The 18806-nt window shown below is 33.2% G+C and overlaps 1 protein-coding gene across 1 annotated transcript; it reads right to left on the bottom strand.

Moving 5' to 3' along the window:
* Nucleotides 1-13099: 13099 nt before the first annotated feature.
* Nucleotides 13100-15181, bottom strand: LOC131059012 (U-box domain-containing protein 1). Its single transcript, XM_059221100.1, has one exon. It carries the CDS (start codon nt 15179-15181, stop codon nt 13100-13102), a length of 2082 nt encoding a protein of 693 aa, XP_059077083.1.
* Between the last annotated feature and the right edge of the window lie 3625 nt (nt 15182-18806).

Raw genomic sequence — 18806 nt, 5'->3', positions numbered from 1 at the left:
ATTAATAAAAACTTGCAGAAAGTTAACCTACCAATTGTTGATTTCCTCGCACAATGTTAAGAGTTGTGATTATTAGTTTTAAAAATTAAGTATTTTAAAATGTGATTGATAGCTTTAAATGTTAGGTGTTTTTTTATTATTAAATTATTTCTAATGTATTTTTAATTAAGTTAATATTATGATGTTAAAAATAAAAATTTAAAAATATTTTAGACTATGAATTGGTTATTTGAATTTAGAATTTGAATTAAATAATGAATATAATAATTGTATTCTAGATTTAAAATCATAATTAAAACTATGTTTACTATAATTTATAGTAATGATTATTATTTTTTTGCTCGGTAATATAATTTATTTTATTGGAATCCAAAAAAGAAAGTCTTACAACCAAAATAGCATCTGCCAAAAAAGTCACAAAAATTACGACAACAACAACCTCATCACTACTACCCGATTGTCCAAAATAACCCCACCACAATTGCCATCGACAGTTAAAAAACAAACAAACTACCCAGTTGCCCCACTAAATAACAAACTAAAGAGTAACATTGGAGTAGATAACCACTACAAAAATCTACCCCAAAAGCTGTGAGTATAAGAACTCACTGCGTTCGCCTTCTACGCCTACTCGCAATCGCCCCTATAGCTCGTTTCTCTGCCACCTTTGGTTTCCTTGGACGCAACACCCGCCTTGTAGTCCCCTCTGCTTCTACCTTGGCGATTTCACTGACTGCATTAATCTATTTAATCTCTACCACCAATTTAAGAGCGTCCCAACCACGCCTCACCTCCTCTCTATGATGAACCTGGCATAATCCTCTCGTCCATCTTAGGAAAGGAAACAAACCTGCATGTTCACCACCTACTTCCGTCTCCATGCCCTCCCGCACCTTGAACCCAACACCCGACTCTACCCATTCTAGGGTCGAGTCCAAACCAACCAGGAAGTCCTCATGGACAATCATCTCCATAACCCGCCTTGCCATCGCCGTGGACTCCCCCAACTCCAAATCCCATGCCATTACAAGCGAATAGATGTCCATCCGCATTTTGTACCTATGCTTTATCAAGTTGATAGCTCCACCCACTACAATTGCCACACTCTATGCCAGTAATTCATCCGAGAACTTGAACATTCCCCTCAATCTTTTGATGGTGACATCCCCATAAAAGGGATACAACTGTTTCTTACTCCGCAATGTGAAATTCGTTTCCATTATAATATCCTTCACCGCTTCACCACCCGTCCTGCTCTAGGTTGTAATACCTCTGTAATAAAACCTCTGCCAAACTCAACTTCCTTCACAATGAAGCTTCAGAGGCAATGTGGGCACTTTAAATGCTAAAGCACTCAGCTCGAAAGCCATCATTAAGGATACTTCAAGCTTTAAATGACCGTCGCACTTTTGCATCTCCCCTCCGTCTTTCGTACTTAAATCGACTCCAAAGACATTAATGGCAAGATCCCACCTCTTCTTCAAACAACACTTGCCTAAAGTCTTCTACTCTTAATTCACTAATCGTATCAAATGATAGTGCCCATTTAGAAAGGATATCGACCTCTACATTCTCTGCTCACCTAATATGACTTATATGATATTCGTCAAAAGATTTAAGTTCTTTAATAATATTGTAGATCTAGCTTTGCAAATGCCATGCCTCTATCTCCCCCATCATTACTGCCTGAATGACAATCAGTGAATCACCCTCGAGATGTATTTTGTTAGCTCCCAACTTCTTACTTAACCTGACTGCTAACAATGCCGCTGTCGCTTCCACTATATTATTTGTGCCTTCATCAAGCTTTTGAGCACCTAAAGTAACTATATCACCCTTCCAATCCCTTACAATGACCCCTGCTCTAGATGGTCCCGGGTTGCCTTTAGAATATTAGTAATGATTATTAATTAGTACGTACTAGATATGTTAACAATAGTAATACATACATATCTCAATTGCAAATAAATCTAGTGTGAGATATTTTATTTTTTAAAGATGTAATTGAAATCTTAAAAATTATGAGCAAAGTAGGTGTGAGGTTTTGGGTCATTTTAATTTATAGTTTTCTCATTTCTCTAAATCTTGTCCAAGAGTTCAAACTAAGATAAAAAATGTTTTCAAGAGAAAAATCACCTAGATCATTCTTATTTCTCAATTTCACATAGAAAGATTTGTCCCATCAAATCTTAGCTCTAAGGTTAAGGGACATTATTGTATGTTTGTTTTTTTTTTTTTGTCATATACTGCATTTTTTAATTTATCATTATCACTAGTGGTTAGACCTTCTCATATGATTGCTATTAGGCTAGAATATTTTTTGTAGAATTGTATATATCATTTGTGTTACCATTGAATCAATCTACATACACTAGTTTGATCTATGATTATACATTCAAATTATATAATTTTGGTCACCTAGATTTTCGTCACCGAACTTTTTGGAATCTAACTTTACAAAACAAGAATTGTTAATAAACACCTTGGAGGATATTGGTGGAGCAAGATCCTCTCCTTTGGTCAAATCATGAAGATTTCATTTAATAGTTTTGAAATGAGGTTTAAAGAAATGACATGAAATCTTGTAATATGCTTAGTCATGTGTATAACTATTGATTTCATGTGTCAATATAGCACTCCAAGGATCATGCAATATTGACATTATACCTACAATTCCCTTGATTATATAATTAGGTGAGAAAAATTTATAGTTAAATTTTCTTCTAATATCCACTCTATTGGCAAGAGATTTTGGTCCCTAAAATCAGTCATTGATTTTGTCGAGGACCATGTGGAACTTGTATTGTTTCAAGATTTAAATCTATATTAAATACTTTAATAATTGTTCTAAATTTTATCCTTTCATTGATTTGATATGAAAACTTGATATTTTATTCTATAGTTTTTTCAATTATAGCACCAAATTCCTTAAGGGACTTAAAAATATCACTTTTATTTGTTACCAAAAAGACTAATATAAGCCTAGTTCTATCAACAACAAATATTGGAAACTAGTAATCTCACCCAAGTGATGTAGTTTTCATTATCTCTACACATCAATATGTAATTTAATTCAAGAAAATATTGATTTCAAATCCATATAAAACTAAAGAGATGGAGGATGTATTGATGTTACATTGTCATTGTGATTAGCATATACCAAGTAATCTCTTTAGTGATGGATGTTTTTCTTGAAGAGATTAGTATAGACTAACTTATCCAACATTGTGTTTGATTTTATAGCAATATTTATTTTATTGTTGAATGCGCACTTCTCATCACATAATTAAATGGTTAATATAATACTTAATGAATAATTTAGATTGGTTCACTATTTTATTTTAAGTTCTTATTGTAGTTGTTCACCTTTTTTTTCGGCACCAAGAAATGAATTTATGTGATACCTAAAATATCCCTACATATTCCAACCTTGATCTTTCTTGTTGGTTTAGTAATTAAATTATCCATATTCTCTTTCATTTTATGATACTTCTAGTTGATCTCTTTTAATTAAATATTTTCTCTATAAAATGATTTTGATTTTCAATGTGTTTTGATAAAGTATGATAAATCGAAGTTATTTAAAATTTTTATTGAGATTTAATAGTCATACATTATAGTATTTGGTCCATATTTATTTCATCTCGTGTCTTAGATAACGTACCTTAACCAAGAAATTTCACGAATATACTTGCAAAATAATATATACTTGGATTCAACTAAACTTAGGTTTTCAAACTTTCCAAGCCTACATTGAAACCTAATTAAATTTATCTAGCAACATATGATACACTCTTTGATAAGTTATAAAAATTCCTTAATACTTGTACCCATTATATACTCCCCTATATATGTTATCACACATATCACCTATCTCTATCCTATCTATACTTATTTCCATGTAGGATGCTTGTTGCTAACCGCTCAATTGTGGGGCCATGCCCTATTTGGTTTAAATTTTGTTGTTACTCATCTTTAATATAATAAAATAATCTATGTAAACAAACACTAAATAAGCATAAAAAAGTTGAAAGGTATTGGAAACTTCAATGTGTTGTAATATGTTCCAAGTCTTTGTCATAGTTTAAAATACTTAACAAAGATATTTATGAATTGATCAATATATTATTTTTTGTCGAACATAAAAACATAAAATATTTGAATGGTATTGGATACATTCAATGAGTTGTATTAGGCTTCTAATGTCGCTTATAGCTTAAAATACTCAATTATAGCTTAAAATACTCAACAAAATATAGATGGCATGATCAAGATGCTATTTTTCAAACATCATGTAGTACATTGGGAAAATCTTGTATAGCAAGGGGAGAGTTGATGCTACATTGCATCTATAGTGGCTTACATTGCAGAATCTAATGTCCCTAACCTTTGAGCTAAGATATGATAGGACAAATATTTTTATGTGAAATTGGGATATAAGAATGGTCTGGGAGATTGCTTCTTTTGAATGCATTTGTTATCTTAGTTTGAACTCATGGACAAGAAGTAGAGTGACGAAAAAACTATAAATTAAAATGACCCAAAATCTCACACCTACTCTACTCATAATTTTCAAGACTTCATTTATATCATAAAAACCCAAAATATCTCACATCGATTTATTTGAAATTTATAAATATGCATGTATTACTCCCAGTAACATGTCTAGTACATACTAATTAGTAATTATAAATAAATTTTAATATAAACATATTTTTAATTATTTTTTAGAATTAAAATGCAATTATTATATTCATTATTTGAATTAAATTCTTAATTTAAAAATACGAATTCATAGTCCTAAAATATTTTTTATTTTTATTTTTAATATATCCTAATATTAACTTAATTAAAAATACATAAAAATAATTTAATAATAATTAAAAAACAAATCCATGAATACCTAACATTTAAAGCTAACAATCACATTTTATAACACTCATAATTATTAAAACTAATTATCACAACTCTTAACATTTTGCGTGGAAATCAAGTTAACTTTCAACAAGTTTTTATTTATTTTTAAATGTAAATAATTGTACAAGTTTTCTCTCCATTGCAGACAACACACATAAGAGTGACAACAAGGTAAATGATAGTGCCCTGCCCTATGTCATTTGCTTTATTCTATGCATTCAATCACATGGGAACAATGTTCAAATTTAAACATTAACGACAATCATTTTCTTTACGGAAACAAGCAAGAATGAATGGAGGGGGAAGGAATGGGCCCACATCCACTAAGCAGTCAAAGCTTAGCGTGTGTTGTTTAAGGGTAGCCGTCGAACAACAAACACAAACTATAAAAAAGATATCTCGTCTAGTGTGTTGTTTGAGGTAAATTCTGCATGAGACTTTTAGTAATGTATTAGGTTTTAATTAAACTCTTATTTAAGTGATAATTTTTATTAAGTTTTTAAAGCCTAAAATATTAAATTTTTATTTATTTAGATAAACAAATTTGTGTATGGATAAACATTTAATTAATTTTACTTTTTCTATTAAGAATTGTTAAGATTATAACCTATAAATAAATTAACAAAATGGCTAAAAGAATAAATAAAACAAAGAAATTTATTTAAACCACCAAATTTTAAAGTTTTATTTCTTACACTTGTTAGGGATGGAAGGTGGAGAATTAAATGGAGAAATTAATGTTGTAACAAAAGAATTTATATTTCAAAATTAATAAGTATTAATTAGATTTTATATTTAATTATTATTGACTATTTTTTTAATTAATTAGTTAAATATTAATTTTTCTATATTTTAATTAGTAAATGTGAGTGTGACAATAAAATAGATATTATTTTAATGATACTTTATACACTTTTTTAATTACTCTCATGTAATTAAGTAATAATTTTAATGTATGGATTTAATTTAGTTACTTGTTTTTAGGTCATGTTTTGGAGGCGTGATCAATCCATGTTCACCAAGGAGCCCAAAGGGGGTGTATCACATGGAGGTTCTCCCTTGAGGCATCATAGATTGTGATGTTATATCCTAAATTGGGATGTTATCATTATTGCATTGTGTGTGGAATGGGTTTCACATCACTCACCATGTGTAGTTTCCTTCTTTTTCATATTGTAGCATGCTTTGCATAACATTGCACATGAAATTTCATTGAGATCATACAATAAAATACCATGCATAGTATATTGAAAATAAGGGAAGTTAACATTGCTCAAAAAATATTGTTGTGTTGGCATTCATATTTACTGGAGTCACTCAAGGACTCAAACTCCCAAGATCATATGCAAAAACCGAAAGAACCTTCTACAAGAGAGAAAAACAATCTAGCATAAATTTCAATGTGGATGCAAATATATTAGATCAATATGACTAGCAATTGTACCTTAGTGTGCAATGGGTATGCCGAAGAGGTTTGGTAGGCCAATTAGGGCAAAATTTGGTCCATTTTTGCATAAAATTGCGTAGTACCTGAGATCGATTGGTAGGCCAAATTTAAAAAATAATGTTGCTTATGCAACAAAGGTCTCAAGGAGAAGTGATAGTTTCAAAATCACTTTTGCATCTTCTTACAAGGATCCAATTATAACTGAAACAAAAACTTTTCAATTAGGAAGATAATCAATTTCCATAACCAACATGCTCATATTTTGTTTGCAATAAAGTGAAAGGGAGAGAGGGGTAAAGAGATAAATATAGAGATATAGATAGAGATGGAGATGAGATGAATATGAATATGGAGAAATAGGAGAGACATGTGGAGGGAAAAAGAGAGAGAAGAGATAGGATTGGATAGATGTTGAAGCTCAAAAAATGAGAGAGAGAGAGAGAGAGAGAGAGAGAGAGAGAGAGAGAGAGAGAGAGAGAGAGAGAGAGAGAGAGAGAGAGAGAGAGAGATGAGAGAGGTAAAAAGGAAGATAGAGTGAGAGAGGAAGATGATAAAAATAGATAGAGAGATAAAGAGATGTACAATGAGAGATAAAGATATAAAGATACAAAGATAAAAGAGGTCTATAGAGGAATATGGAGAGATAAAGAGATATATAGATGGTGAGATAGAGTGATAGAGATATAGAGATATAAGGAGACATAGAGAGAGGGAGAGATGGAGAGACATACAAAGATTGATATATAGATATATAGAGAGAACTGTAGATAAAAAATAGATATGAAGGGAGAGAAGAGGAATATGGGGAGATAGAGGAATAGATAGACATATATTGGAAGAGGAGTGAGAGATAGATATTTACAAGAAGAGAGAGAGAGAGAGAGAGAGAGAGAGAGATGAGAGAGAGAGAGAGAGAGAGAGAGAGAGAGAGAGAGAGAGAGAGAGAGAGAGAGAGAGAGAGAGAGAGAGAGAGAGAGAGGGAGAAAAACGGAGTGTGTGTTTATGAGTTAGAAAGAGAAAATAAGTAGAGAGAGATACGGGCTACTGGTCGTTGGGCTAGGTCACGGGGATACTTCCTACATATAAAAAAAACAAAACTTCATAAGACAAAACTAATTAAAATTAAATTTTAACTTAATGTAAATTAAACCTTAAAAGAAGAAAATGATGATTAGAGTAATTTAATAAAAAATAAGATATAATATCCTAATAAAAGAATATTCAATTAAAATATATTCTTATCAAAAGAAGATATAAATTAAAGATATACTTCTAATTCAAGAATAATATTCTACAATAATTAAAATTTTAATAAGACAAATAACTATAAAGTAAATGAATTCTAATAATTCTAAATTATTATTTGTAATTTCATTAAAAAACATAAATAATTAAAATAATATTTTCACTCAATGAAAAATTAATCATAAAAAAAATAGAAAAATATCCAATTCTTTCTTTCTTTAATAATTTTGTCTTTTCGACTTTTGAAACTTCAAAAAAATATGGAATATTCAAATAAAAGAAGATACCATTAATATATATATATATATATATATATATATATATATATATATATATATATATATATATATATATATATATATATATATATATATATATATATAGTAGATTTTTCTTTTGTGCACATTATTTTTCTAATTAATCAAATTAAAATACATTTAAATTTTTTTTTTTTTTCATTTAAAAAAAATAATATTAATGTAAACATACAATTGAGATCAATTCAATCGTCTTGCATCCTTCTTGTCAATTTTGAACCATTGATTTCAATAAGTTGAAAACTTTCATATAGGGTATGCTTCGACATAATAAATGATGTGCATATGTAATGTGTAGTGAATGATATGCACACATGGGACCTTGCTTATATAGACAAGGTTGACAAATAGGATTAACAAATCTTATGTCGTGGGACAACTAGGGGATAAGATCACATGTCTACAAGAGACTTCTAGAAAGATTCCTAACTCACTAAGTAAACTCAAAATGTGAGCATGTGAGAAAAGGTCATAAACCAGGAACTAGTTAGATAATGTACCTTATTCACACTACAAAGGGGGAAAATGGATAGGAATAATTGTCATTCACATCAACACTCCCTTCATTTTAACTTGGGGAGAGTGACGAACACAAGGCAAAACCACAAAGATGGGTCTCGAACATGAGGCCATGTTAGGTACCCGTGAATGAATGTAATCTCTTATAAATGAAGAAAAGGAGAAAACCTAGTGGGACAACACTCCTCCCCAAAGGAGAGAGAAGACAAAGAAAATGCTCTCAAAGTAGAATGAGAAGAAAAACCCGCCCATAAAAGAGAATGAGAGAGATCATGGAGCCCCCTTCAATATAAGATAAACACCAATGGTAGATGCTCAAAATGAATGTAGAAGATGGTTCATGATGTCGAACAACATTCCTCCTTTCATCAAGAAAAAAACACCAAAGGGTGAACATATGATTTCTTCCCACTCTTGAAAAGAATATGTACGAAAAAGGATGAATAATATCTCTAAAAAATGGTCAAGTGTCACCATGTTAATGTTGAAAGTTTCTCCTTCCAAACTAAGCATTTTAGGCCATATTGATGATAATGACAATCCAAAAATCTGATGGAGATTCATGTAGAACAAACATCCAAAGACACAGATATCTCTTTTGAAGATACCTCCTTCAAATGTTGCTCAAAAGTATCCGCACTCATGTGAAATTGTGAGGAATGATCATGTAGAGAATGAACAAGACTTGGTCAAAGTATTCCATCACAATAACTCAAGAAGAATCTCTATCAAATAGAAGATGAATATCATCAATCATGTCTCCCGAATTTGCAATATTAGACTCCACAAACAAACTTGCAATGTTTTTCAAGTAGTCATTCCAAGTAGCCACATCTAGAAGACAATGCACATCTTGCTATATTGAATCACAAGTAGCTAAAATTTTACTGGCATAATCATCATCAAATGCAACAATAGATAAAGAAGATGAAATACAAGGCTCAAGAACTAGATCACATGTGAGAATACCCAAGTTCAAGTAGCAAAAAAAACTCCTCAAAAATCATGGTTAGACAAAATGTGTGATAATTATCCAAAGGATCAAAGCCATTCATCATCCAAAGGATCAAAGTCATCACCAGGAGAAAAATATGAAAAGTACAACAATGATTCATGTATCTACTCTCCAATTCTCCAATGATAACTAAATTAGGTGTAAATTTTGTGTTGTCTTCTCTCATCCACCATAGGTGATCTAATAGATGGAAAGAAGATTGCTTGAAAAATGAGGTACACACAAAACATCATTGAAGGTACCATCCCAATATCAATAGATCCCTTCTCAATTTCATGCATGTATGCATTATTGTCCATCAAAATAGATGACATGCACAAGGATCAAAAGAAGAGAATATAGACTATGAAGAAGCCATTTGATGATGTATGCTCCATAATCTTGAATCCATCTCCCTAATCCATGATTTGTAGAAGTACAAAGAGATTGTCCGTTATTCTTACCTAAGGCAAAAGAAAAATTTGCTTCACCTTTTTCCTTATTAGATTTTTTTGAATGAGAAGAAGAAGTTGACTCAAACATTCTAGAAGGTAGATTAGTGTGATTCTTCTTAAGAAGATGTTTCAATTCATCAATTTCATTCTTATAAAAAGAATGTTCCTCATGTCCAAGCTTCTTGCAATATGAACAAGTAGGCTTACCCTTCTTAGATGAATTGCCCTTTGAAGAGGATTCATTTTGTGCTTCATTTTTCTATGGATTGTTCTTCGATTTCTTTTGTTTCATATTATATTCTTTATGTTCTTTCACTTGACTAACCAACAAAGCCTAAAATTGCGATGACCTTTTCAAACGCATAAAAATTAGCTTATTTTTTCCCCCTCATGTATAGATGTTTTAAAAAAAAAAGATAAAAAATGAAGGTGTAGTATATGTGGATCTCATAGTTAGCCTATGAGTTTGAAAGCTAAAAACAAAAGCTACATATATAGGACCTATTTTGTTTAATGCATTGTAGACCAACTAAATGTTCCTTTTTGTCAATTCCACATTATTTACTTTATGTTGTTAGATCTTTAACCTTGGTGATATAGTTTTGGATGTTGATAAAGTTTTCGGGTCAAATCTCATCAATTCATTATCAATTTGATAGTCTTTAACTTCATCTATAATGCCGTAACATGTCTTCAATTTTTCCCGAGCTTTATGAGGATCTTTACATGAATCAATTTGAAACAGTAGATCTTGTGGAACAAGGATACTAAGATATTTACATAAGAGTTTTAATATGTTCTGTCATCCATTTTATCTTTTTTATCATCATTTGTTGGTTTAAGTACCTTTGCCTCAACATATATATCATATCCAAGATAAAATGAGGCATTATGATGCCAATTTGCATAATTATGAGGTGTTAGCAAAGCAACCTTAGAATGATTCATGGAAATGAAGAGAACAAACAAAATAGATTAAAAGAATGAATAAAAAATAAATTGTACCTTAGAATAAATCTAGACAATTCATAGAAGGAAGGCTTTGTTGTTAATATGTGTTGCCATTGATACCTTGATGTTTAATAGTATATATTGTCACGAAGGAGATAACTGGAGTATGTGCGAAGGTCACTAATGTGCTTTGATGGTGCATAGATACGTTGAAGATATTAGAAAACAGTTGTGCCAGTGATTAGAAATGTTGAAGACAGTCTAGAGAATTACATGATATCATTATATTGGTCCAGACTAGATTGACATGGAGCAGATGTTATGCATTAGCCCATTTGATTTGTCCATATGTTGTGGCTGACTTGGTTCCCTGTGACTAAGTCTTGATCCTTGCATGATTTTGTTGTGTGGATCTAGGTTCTTGCTCTAAAGTATGTCAAGTATCACTCTGCCAATTTTCAGGTCACAGTTGTTTGTACAAAGGATAATAGTGAATGATTGTGATGTGTGAAGTATATTAGTACTATTGCAAATGATTATGAAGTGTGTTGAATTTGTATAAAAGAACAGTTTGGGCTACAAAGAGGATTGCATTATAGGCATTTGTCAAATGCTTCTTCTTCAGCAGTTCACATAGTGCATAGTATTGTAATCTCATTGTACCTTGTTTTGAAGAAGTGATCTTTGGATTGCAAGCATTTGTATCTTTCTCTAAGACAGTGTACTCTAGTCGGCAAGTCCACTCGGGGAGGAGGGAGCTTCATTGTCCATAAGCCTAAAACAAACATTGTAAAAATATGTTTCATATATTGTAAGTTAATCTTCACCATGGTTTTTCCTTCCTTGAGTTTTCCCCTAAAAATCTTGGTGTCTCTCTCTTATGAATGATGTCCTTCATCTCTGGTTTTGCTGATCCGAATTAATGGTCATAAAAGTTAATGAATAGATAAAAATTGATGCATGTTGATTGACCCCCTCCCATCATCTGTTTGTATTCAACAATTGGTATCAGAACAAGGTTTTAAGGCAACAATTTAACAACTGAAGTAGATCTTGCATTTGACCACAAAGATTTTACTGTAATGCTAAGTCTGCTAGATGGGATATTGATCCTGCTGATTTTGAAATAGACTTGGAAGGAGGACTCCGGTATGCTCTTGATGATTTGGATAATATCGATCATTAATGCTGATTAATTCCCTTTTTTCCATCATCTTTTTTGGTACTCAAATCTTTTTAGCAGAAGATTTTGCTGTAACTGCAGCTTGTAGTGAAGTTTTTAGTAATTTTTCTTCTCTTAGGATAGCAAATTCTGCTGTAACTGCAGCTTGTAGTGAAGTTTTTAGTAGTTTTTCTTTTCTTAGGATAGCAAATTTTGTTTATTAGAGTGAGTAGGTTGAATGAAAAAAGGGAGTTTTTGGGGGCTTAGTAGGGATAGCCATTTTGGAAGTGAGTTTACTGTTGTGTTCGAGTCTAGAAATAAAAAGATTTTCTTTTCTTGCTGCTATCTTCGTGATACTTCATTTGCTTCTTTATGAATTGTGAGTTAATAAATTATTGCGCAGAGAATTACTTGGATTTCTCAGTATTTTTGTTCTATTTTGATCCATTATCAGTTGGAACAGAATATTTACCCTGAAGCAACAGAGGTTGTTTGCATCACTATGTAACACTCATTCACCAAATGCCAGCCACAGAATTTGATCTTCAGGCTTATCCTAAACATAAGGAAATTTCTCATTAAGGCATACATAATTGAAAGTTAAAAAATCAAATTCAACATGATACTCTCTTCATATTTTGTCTTCAATAATTAGTTCATTCAATAGAAAAACTGTGAATACACTGCTTGATGTACTTTAGGGGCAACGAAAAATGATTTCCCCATTCTGTAATCAAGATAAATAAATTATATTTCCCCAATTCAAATATTTTTTCTCGACTGAAAATCACAGAGGCGGCTATTTACAGCTTGAATATAAATTCCATCCATATTGATGTATTATCATCTGCTATATCTTTTTTCTCTACAATATATAGTATACGAGGCAAGCGTCTGCCTTGACACAGATTTGTTACATTTTATGTTGATCCTTGATAACAAAAGGATATAAGTACAACAAATACGCAGGAACCAAACAAATTTAAGAATGTATATATCTAAGAGAATGAATCAGAATGTCTCTGATACTTCCGAGTAAATGAAGAACCTCAATGTCTCTGACACTTCCGAGTAAATGAAGAACCTCAATGGCTACATCACTGAAGTAACTGGATTCTGATTCTGAGAGGTAAGAATGTTTTGCGGAGTTTGGGAAGGTTCCCAATTGTGAAGGATTCTAAGCAGAGAGTTGGCTTTCTTTCTGGCTCGAGGTGTGCCAGAGGTGAGAAGACTGTACAGAGCAGGTATTAGTGATGGCATTCTCAACAACATATTTACAATTTCAGCTCCTGCATGGCAACACAGTGCCAGTAAAATAGCAACTGAATTCTCCTTGGTTTTGGGTGAGGAAGTACCTGATTTAAGAAGACTGATAAGTAGAGGAATTGCAGAGGTCTCACTAATTGCAATTAAACCCTCAAATTGTCTGGAAAGAAGAGCAAGAACAGAGATAGCCTCATCTACAAGCCCTGGTCTTTCATCTGTTAGAAGATTGACCAGCAAAGGAACTGCGCCAGCTGCTACTACCTGTAAATCGTTTCCATGAAAAGCTGATAGACGAAACAGAGCATTCGCTGCATCGCTTTTACCTCTTGCAGTGCCGTCTCGAAGAAGGTCAATCAAGGCTGGAATGGCTTCTGAAGTCTCTCCTATTAATTTCTTATATTCATCTACAGAGGAAATACTAAAGAGTGTTGCAGCTGCATTTTCCCGAGCTTCCATGCTACATCCACTTGTTATAACACGGATGATTGGCTGCAATGCACCAGCCTCCATTATTCTAGTTTTGTTGCTCTCATACAATGATAAATTTAGAAATGCAGTTACAGCATGTTCTTGAGCTTTGGGATCCTTTGAAGAAACCAGGGGCACAAGTAATGGTATAGCTCCTGCTTCTGCAATGCAAGCCCTATTGTCCATGCCACATTTAGCAAGCAGTCTGAGTTCATAAACAACCTGCTTTTTCACTTCAAATGATCCTGTACAAAGCTTTTCCACAAGAAATTCTGCCGTCCTTTTTGCAGCTTCTAACGATGCCTTCGTACTTGGGATGTTCTCCAGAAAAGAACTTTTCTTGCATCTTTCCGAATTTTCGAAGGGGATTTTATGCTCGGTACAATACTGAACAATTAGGCTTCGAAGAGCATAATTTGGAGTAAGATTTGTGTGCACAAGGTTCTGCCCACTCTTTGGACATGTAGAATGTCCTTCCTTGATCCATCTGGTAATGGATGCCAGATCATAAGTTTGCCCCGTGGATACAATAACCGGCTCTCGCATTAAATCAAGTGAGATTGGACATCTGAATTCATCTGGTATAAAAGAAGCATCCTGAGAATCGATTCTACAGAGTTGTGTTTTGTTTGATGATTGAAACTGTGAATCAAAATCCATCCCAAACAGCACACACTTGCAGTAGCGCATGAAGCCAATCAAGCTATTAATGAGAGACACATTTTTCTCTGATCCTAATTCTTTCTGGATTTTCATCTCCTCCTCTAATAACTCCGTTTCTCTTTGACAATCCATTGCATTTTCGAGGTTTAGGCCCTCCAAAATCCTCCTAATTTGAAACTCATCTGGAGCCACCTCCCTTTCAAACTCATTCAGCACAGCAAAAACATCTGTACAAAGTTGTTCCTCGGCCTGATCAACGAACAATTTGGCTCTCTTGGCCTGATTGCGAAGCAACTCAACTTGCTCCTTGACCTCATTTGAGATATCCAACAATCTCAAGGGAAGCATATCCAGAGCAGAGGACATATCTTGTATCAAACCATAAAATTGGTTTGAAATTTCTTGCGTTTGCACAGACAACCAAACACAACTCACATCACTATCACAGTCCTCCAGCAAATATTTAGTTCTCTGCAAGATAACATACAGTTCTCTAAAACATTTCAATGCAGAAGGTGTAAGGAAAATGCCCAAATCTCTGACTTCTTCGAAAAGTACAGACAAAATCATAACTTTTCGCATGATGCAGACTGCATTTCTCCTCTGACATCTTCGAGGCTTCTCGCAAGACATTACTTGCTGGGCAAGAGCAATGAGAGCTAGGGATAGAGATACAGCAGAAATGTTTATCGCAGGTACAAGGACAGAGCCTCTTAAAGCCCGTCTCTTCTTCCGGAGTAGCCATACACTAGACGGCGGAGACGGATGTTTCTCCATTAAAAATCACAATCTAACACTTATTTGCTCCAATTGAAGCAAGCAAAAAATAAATTGCTCCAATGCAAGCAAGTATAATAGACAAACCCCTACCCTCAAATTCAGCAGTTGAAACCAAATTGACCTCAAACTACACAATTTCTTCCTTAATTGTACAAATTAGGCAAAAAGTATTACCCTAAATTACATAATTTTAACTCAAGCTTTGAGTTTAAACACAATACTGCCACAATTTAGCCCCAAATCACAAAAAAAAACTTGACCTGAAGGCTGAAACTTATTGATATGACAAAAAATTATAAAAAGGCAAAAAAATAACAACCTGAAAATACTATTTAGCCGTACAATTTCACTCAATCTTCAAATGAACTACACAACTATATATAGCTAGATCACGCCCTACAAAACGTTCAAAACAAGTGAAATAACAAATCAAGAGCACCAGAATTAAAAGCTTATCTCTTGATTAGGGACTCAGCTGATGAAAGGAAATCAAAGTGCGAGCGATAGCGAAAACCTCGATCGACTTTCAGAGTGTCTATGACTAGACACTCAACGGACAGAAGGAAATCAAATTGTGTACAGCTCGATCCACCTTCAGGTCCCTTGTGTCTTGACCGGGCACTCAACGGACAAAAGGCGATCAAAATGGCACTGGTAGCGAACAGCTCTATCAACCTTCACAAATCAAGCACGCCAGAATTAAAAGTTCTCGTCTTGATCAGGCACTCAAAGGACAAAAGGAAACCAAACTGAGCATTCCGAACTGTTCGATCAACCTCCAGGTTCCTTGTGTCTTGATTAGGTGTTCAACAAATCAAAGGAGATCAAAATGTAATCAATAGCGAACAATTGATCTTCAGATGTCCTTATATTACTACGAGGCTTTCGCCAACTAAAAGAACTCAAAGTGTGAACCAGAGCTAAAACCTCGATCTTTAACCCTTCAGGTACTTCAATATTTTGATTAGGTACTCAGCCAACTGAAAGAAATCAAAGTGTGAGCAATAGCGAACTGATTGATCTTACACCTGTATTTTGATCAGGTGATCAAACTGACGAAATGAGATAAGTCTGAGAGATCGCAAACAGCTCCACTTTCAGCGCCCTGGCCTCCAAAACGGATTGTACAAAGCAGATAAAATAATGTCTACAACAAATGGAAAATTGCAGCTAAAAAGCATTTGAAGTAGTTAAGTTCCACAATTTCTCAAACGCTTGTATTTGCAGTTATCGTGTACGACCAGAACTTATCCTTCTGAACAATATTATACAAGATTCCACGGAAAATTTATGAACAAAGTTGGAGGTTTTGGATGAGATCCCACTTTTTCGTTACAGATATCTCGTTTGATTTTTGAGTTGTGTGCGGAGGCATTTTATAGTGTGCGCCCGGCTGTCGATAAGCTTCCGGTTTGTTTCCTTTTTTACTCGTGGCTTCTGCCGTACGTGTGGACAGGCAGGTGGCAGTCACCGACTCGTCACGAAACAAAGAAAGAATTGAATATGTTAGGGATAGAGGAAAGATCGTTTGTACGCGTGTCCCATTCAGGATTGTGGGGCTCTTCGATCATTGACACGTGTTGTGGATTAGTTGGAGTATCTGGTGTGTACGTCACTACGTGGTGAAGGGATATTGATAAGCCGGCTTGACTTTGCTAACATTAGAAAGGGAAAGCGAAAAGGAAAGAGAGAGGGAGCTCCATAATGATATTTAATTTTTAGGAGCAGTCATATTTAATGCGTGCTTGGCATTGGACAGGATTCCATTAGTTATTTAATTGTTGAGTAATTTGGAAAATATAAAAATTAGATGCCTTTTTCCTTTATTTAATGATGAAATGAAATATGATATGTAATTATATAGCATGTAATTATCAAGTCTTAAAATTTGGTTGGGTAAATTAATGTGTGAATTGAGAAACTTGTCATACTTGTTAGAATTGAGCTCGCCCTACAATTCTATGGGCCCCACACATAGAAGCAATAGCCCTTAGAATAATAGGGGTTTACGAATGCTTCATCAGAATTAACGACATGGCAGTTACGGGGTGAACAAGATAGCCAACCCCCAAAAAAGATTAGCCAAATATTGTTTTATGAATACCAATTTTATTTGGAATTGACAATCGAAGGGCTTTAACCTACAATATCACCGTTATGAGCAATACATTTCAATCCATTAAACTATAAGCCCCATCCTCTCGATTCAACTAGAAGCCCCATGCACCTACCATTCCCCCCACCTCAGGCTACAATACAACCACCTCGGCCTGAACCACAACCACTTTTATATCTGGGTGGGATGGGAGCAATTTAACCCCCCACAATAACATGTCTTTTATTTAAAGTTTTTAGAAACAAAATGAATAAACATTTACTTCTTTACTATAGGAATTGAATTGAATTCAATATATTCGCACATGAAATAATAATTGGAGATTTAGTCTAAGTATCAATAAAATATGTATGTATGTCTTCACTCAACCCCACCTTGATTGATGTTCAATATAGGTTTAATATGTACATAAAAATACATAATTCTTAATGTATGTCTTACTCTCATGACTTCGTAGATACTCAATGGGTAAGAACATGGAAACGGGGGATCAAAAGGGAGTCTTAAATGGCCACCCTTTCTCTTTTCCCTAGATGACTAATTGAAAATAGTTACGCTCAAAATTTGAAGATGCAACAAAAACAAGTCACAATGCTCTAAATCTACTTTGTAAACTACTAATTTTTTTTTTTTTCGAAAATACTAGAAATTAAGGGATTCAAAAAGGGAGCTACACAAAGTGGTCCTATTTTTTTTTTTTTAAAGCATAACATAGCATTTGGTGTGGCTCCTTTTAAACTAGGTTAACATTTTTTTTAGTATTTCACAAATCACTTCAATAAAAAATTAGCTAGCACCTTGTAGTTTATGCCTATTTTTTCTACGATTTTTAGTTTATGCCTATTTTTCTACAATTTTTAAAATAAATTTATGGTTTTTTAAAATAAATTTTCAAAGTGGACACATCTTGAAAAATAAAATACTAAGTGTGCAAACACCCAAATTTTATGAGAATTAATAAAAATTTTAAATTTCTTTTTACTGTATGGAATATAGTCTAGTATTTAAAAGATGTAATTTATTTGTAATTTTGATGAATGGTTAAAAAATTAAGTAAAAAAATGACACATTGATTTTTAATAAAAAAACATATACACTAAGACAAGAAATTAAAGATGAAAACCTTTTAACATACTCAAAACGTGAAAAAATTACAGAGAACTTATGTTATTGTGAATTTTTGAAAACTTTGCATTGAAAGAATGCAAACTTGATGGACCGCATGATCAACATTGTGTCATTTTTTAAAAATTCATGAAAAATAGATCCCTAGCCAATGAAAAGTTAGTTCAAGCCTTTGGGTTGGATTCTCAAGGCAAATCCAAACCTAATGTTTGAATTTGCCCAAAGCGGGACATAATGCAAGTGTACTGTTGTTCTTGTGAAGATAAACATCCCCTCTCTCTATCTCTTTGCATCTTTCTCTCTCCCCCTTCTCTCTCTATCTCTCCCCGCTTCTTTCTCTCACTCCTCCCTTTATCTCTCTAATTCATTCATATTTTTGTG

This window comes from Cryptomeria japonica, chromosome 5 (genome assembly GCF_030272615.1).
Source record: "Cryptomeria japonica chromosome 5, Sugi_1.0, whole genome shotgun sequence".
Classification (NCBI taxonomy): domain Eukaryota; kingdom Viridiplantae; phylum Streptophyta; class Pinopsida; order Cupressales; family Cupressaceae; genus Cryptomeria; species Cryptomeria japonica.
Note: the sequence above shows the minus strand (reverse complement) of the source record. Positions and strands in the feature narration are given on the sequence as shown.

Excerpts from the sequence above, each read along its gene's own strand:
- LOC131059012 (XM_059221100.1), bottom strand. The coding sequence starts at position 15,181 with ATGGAGAAACATCCGTCTCCGCCGTCTAGTGTATGGCTACTCCGGAAG.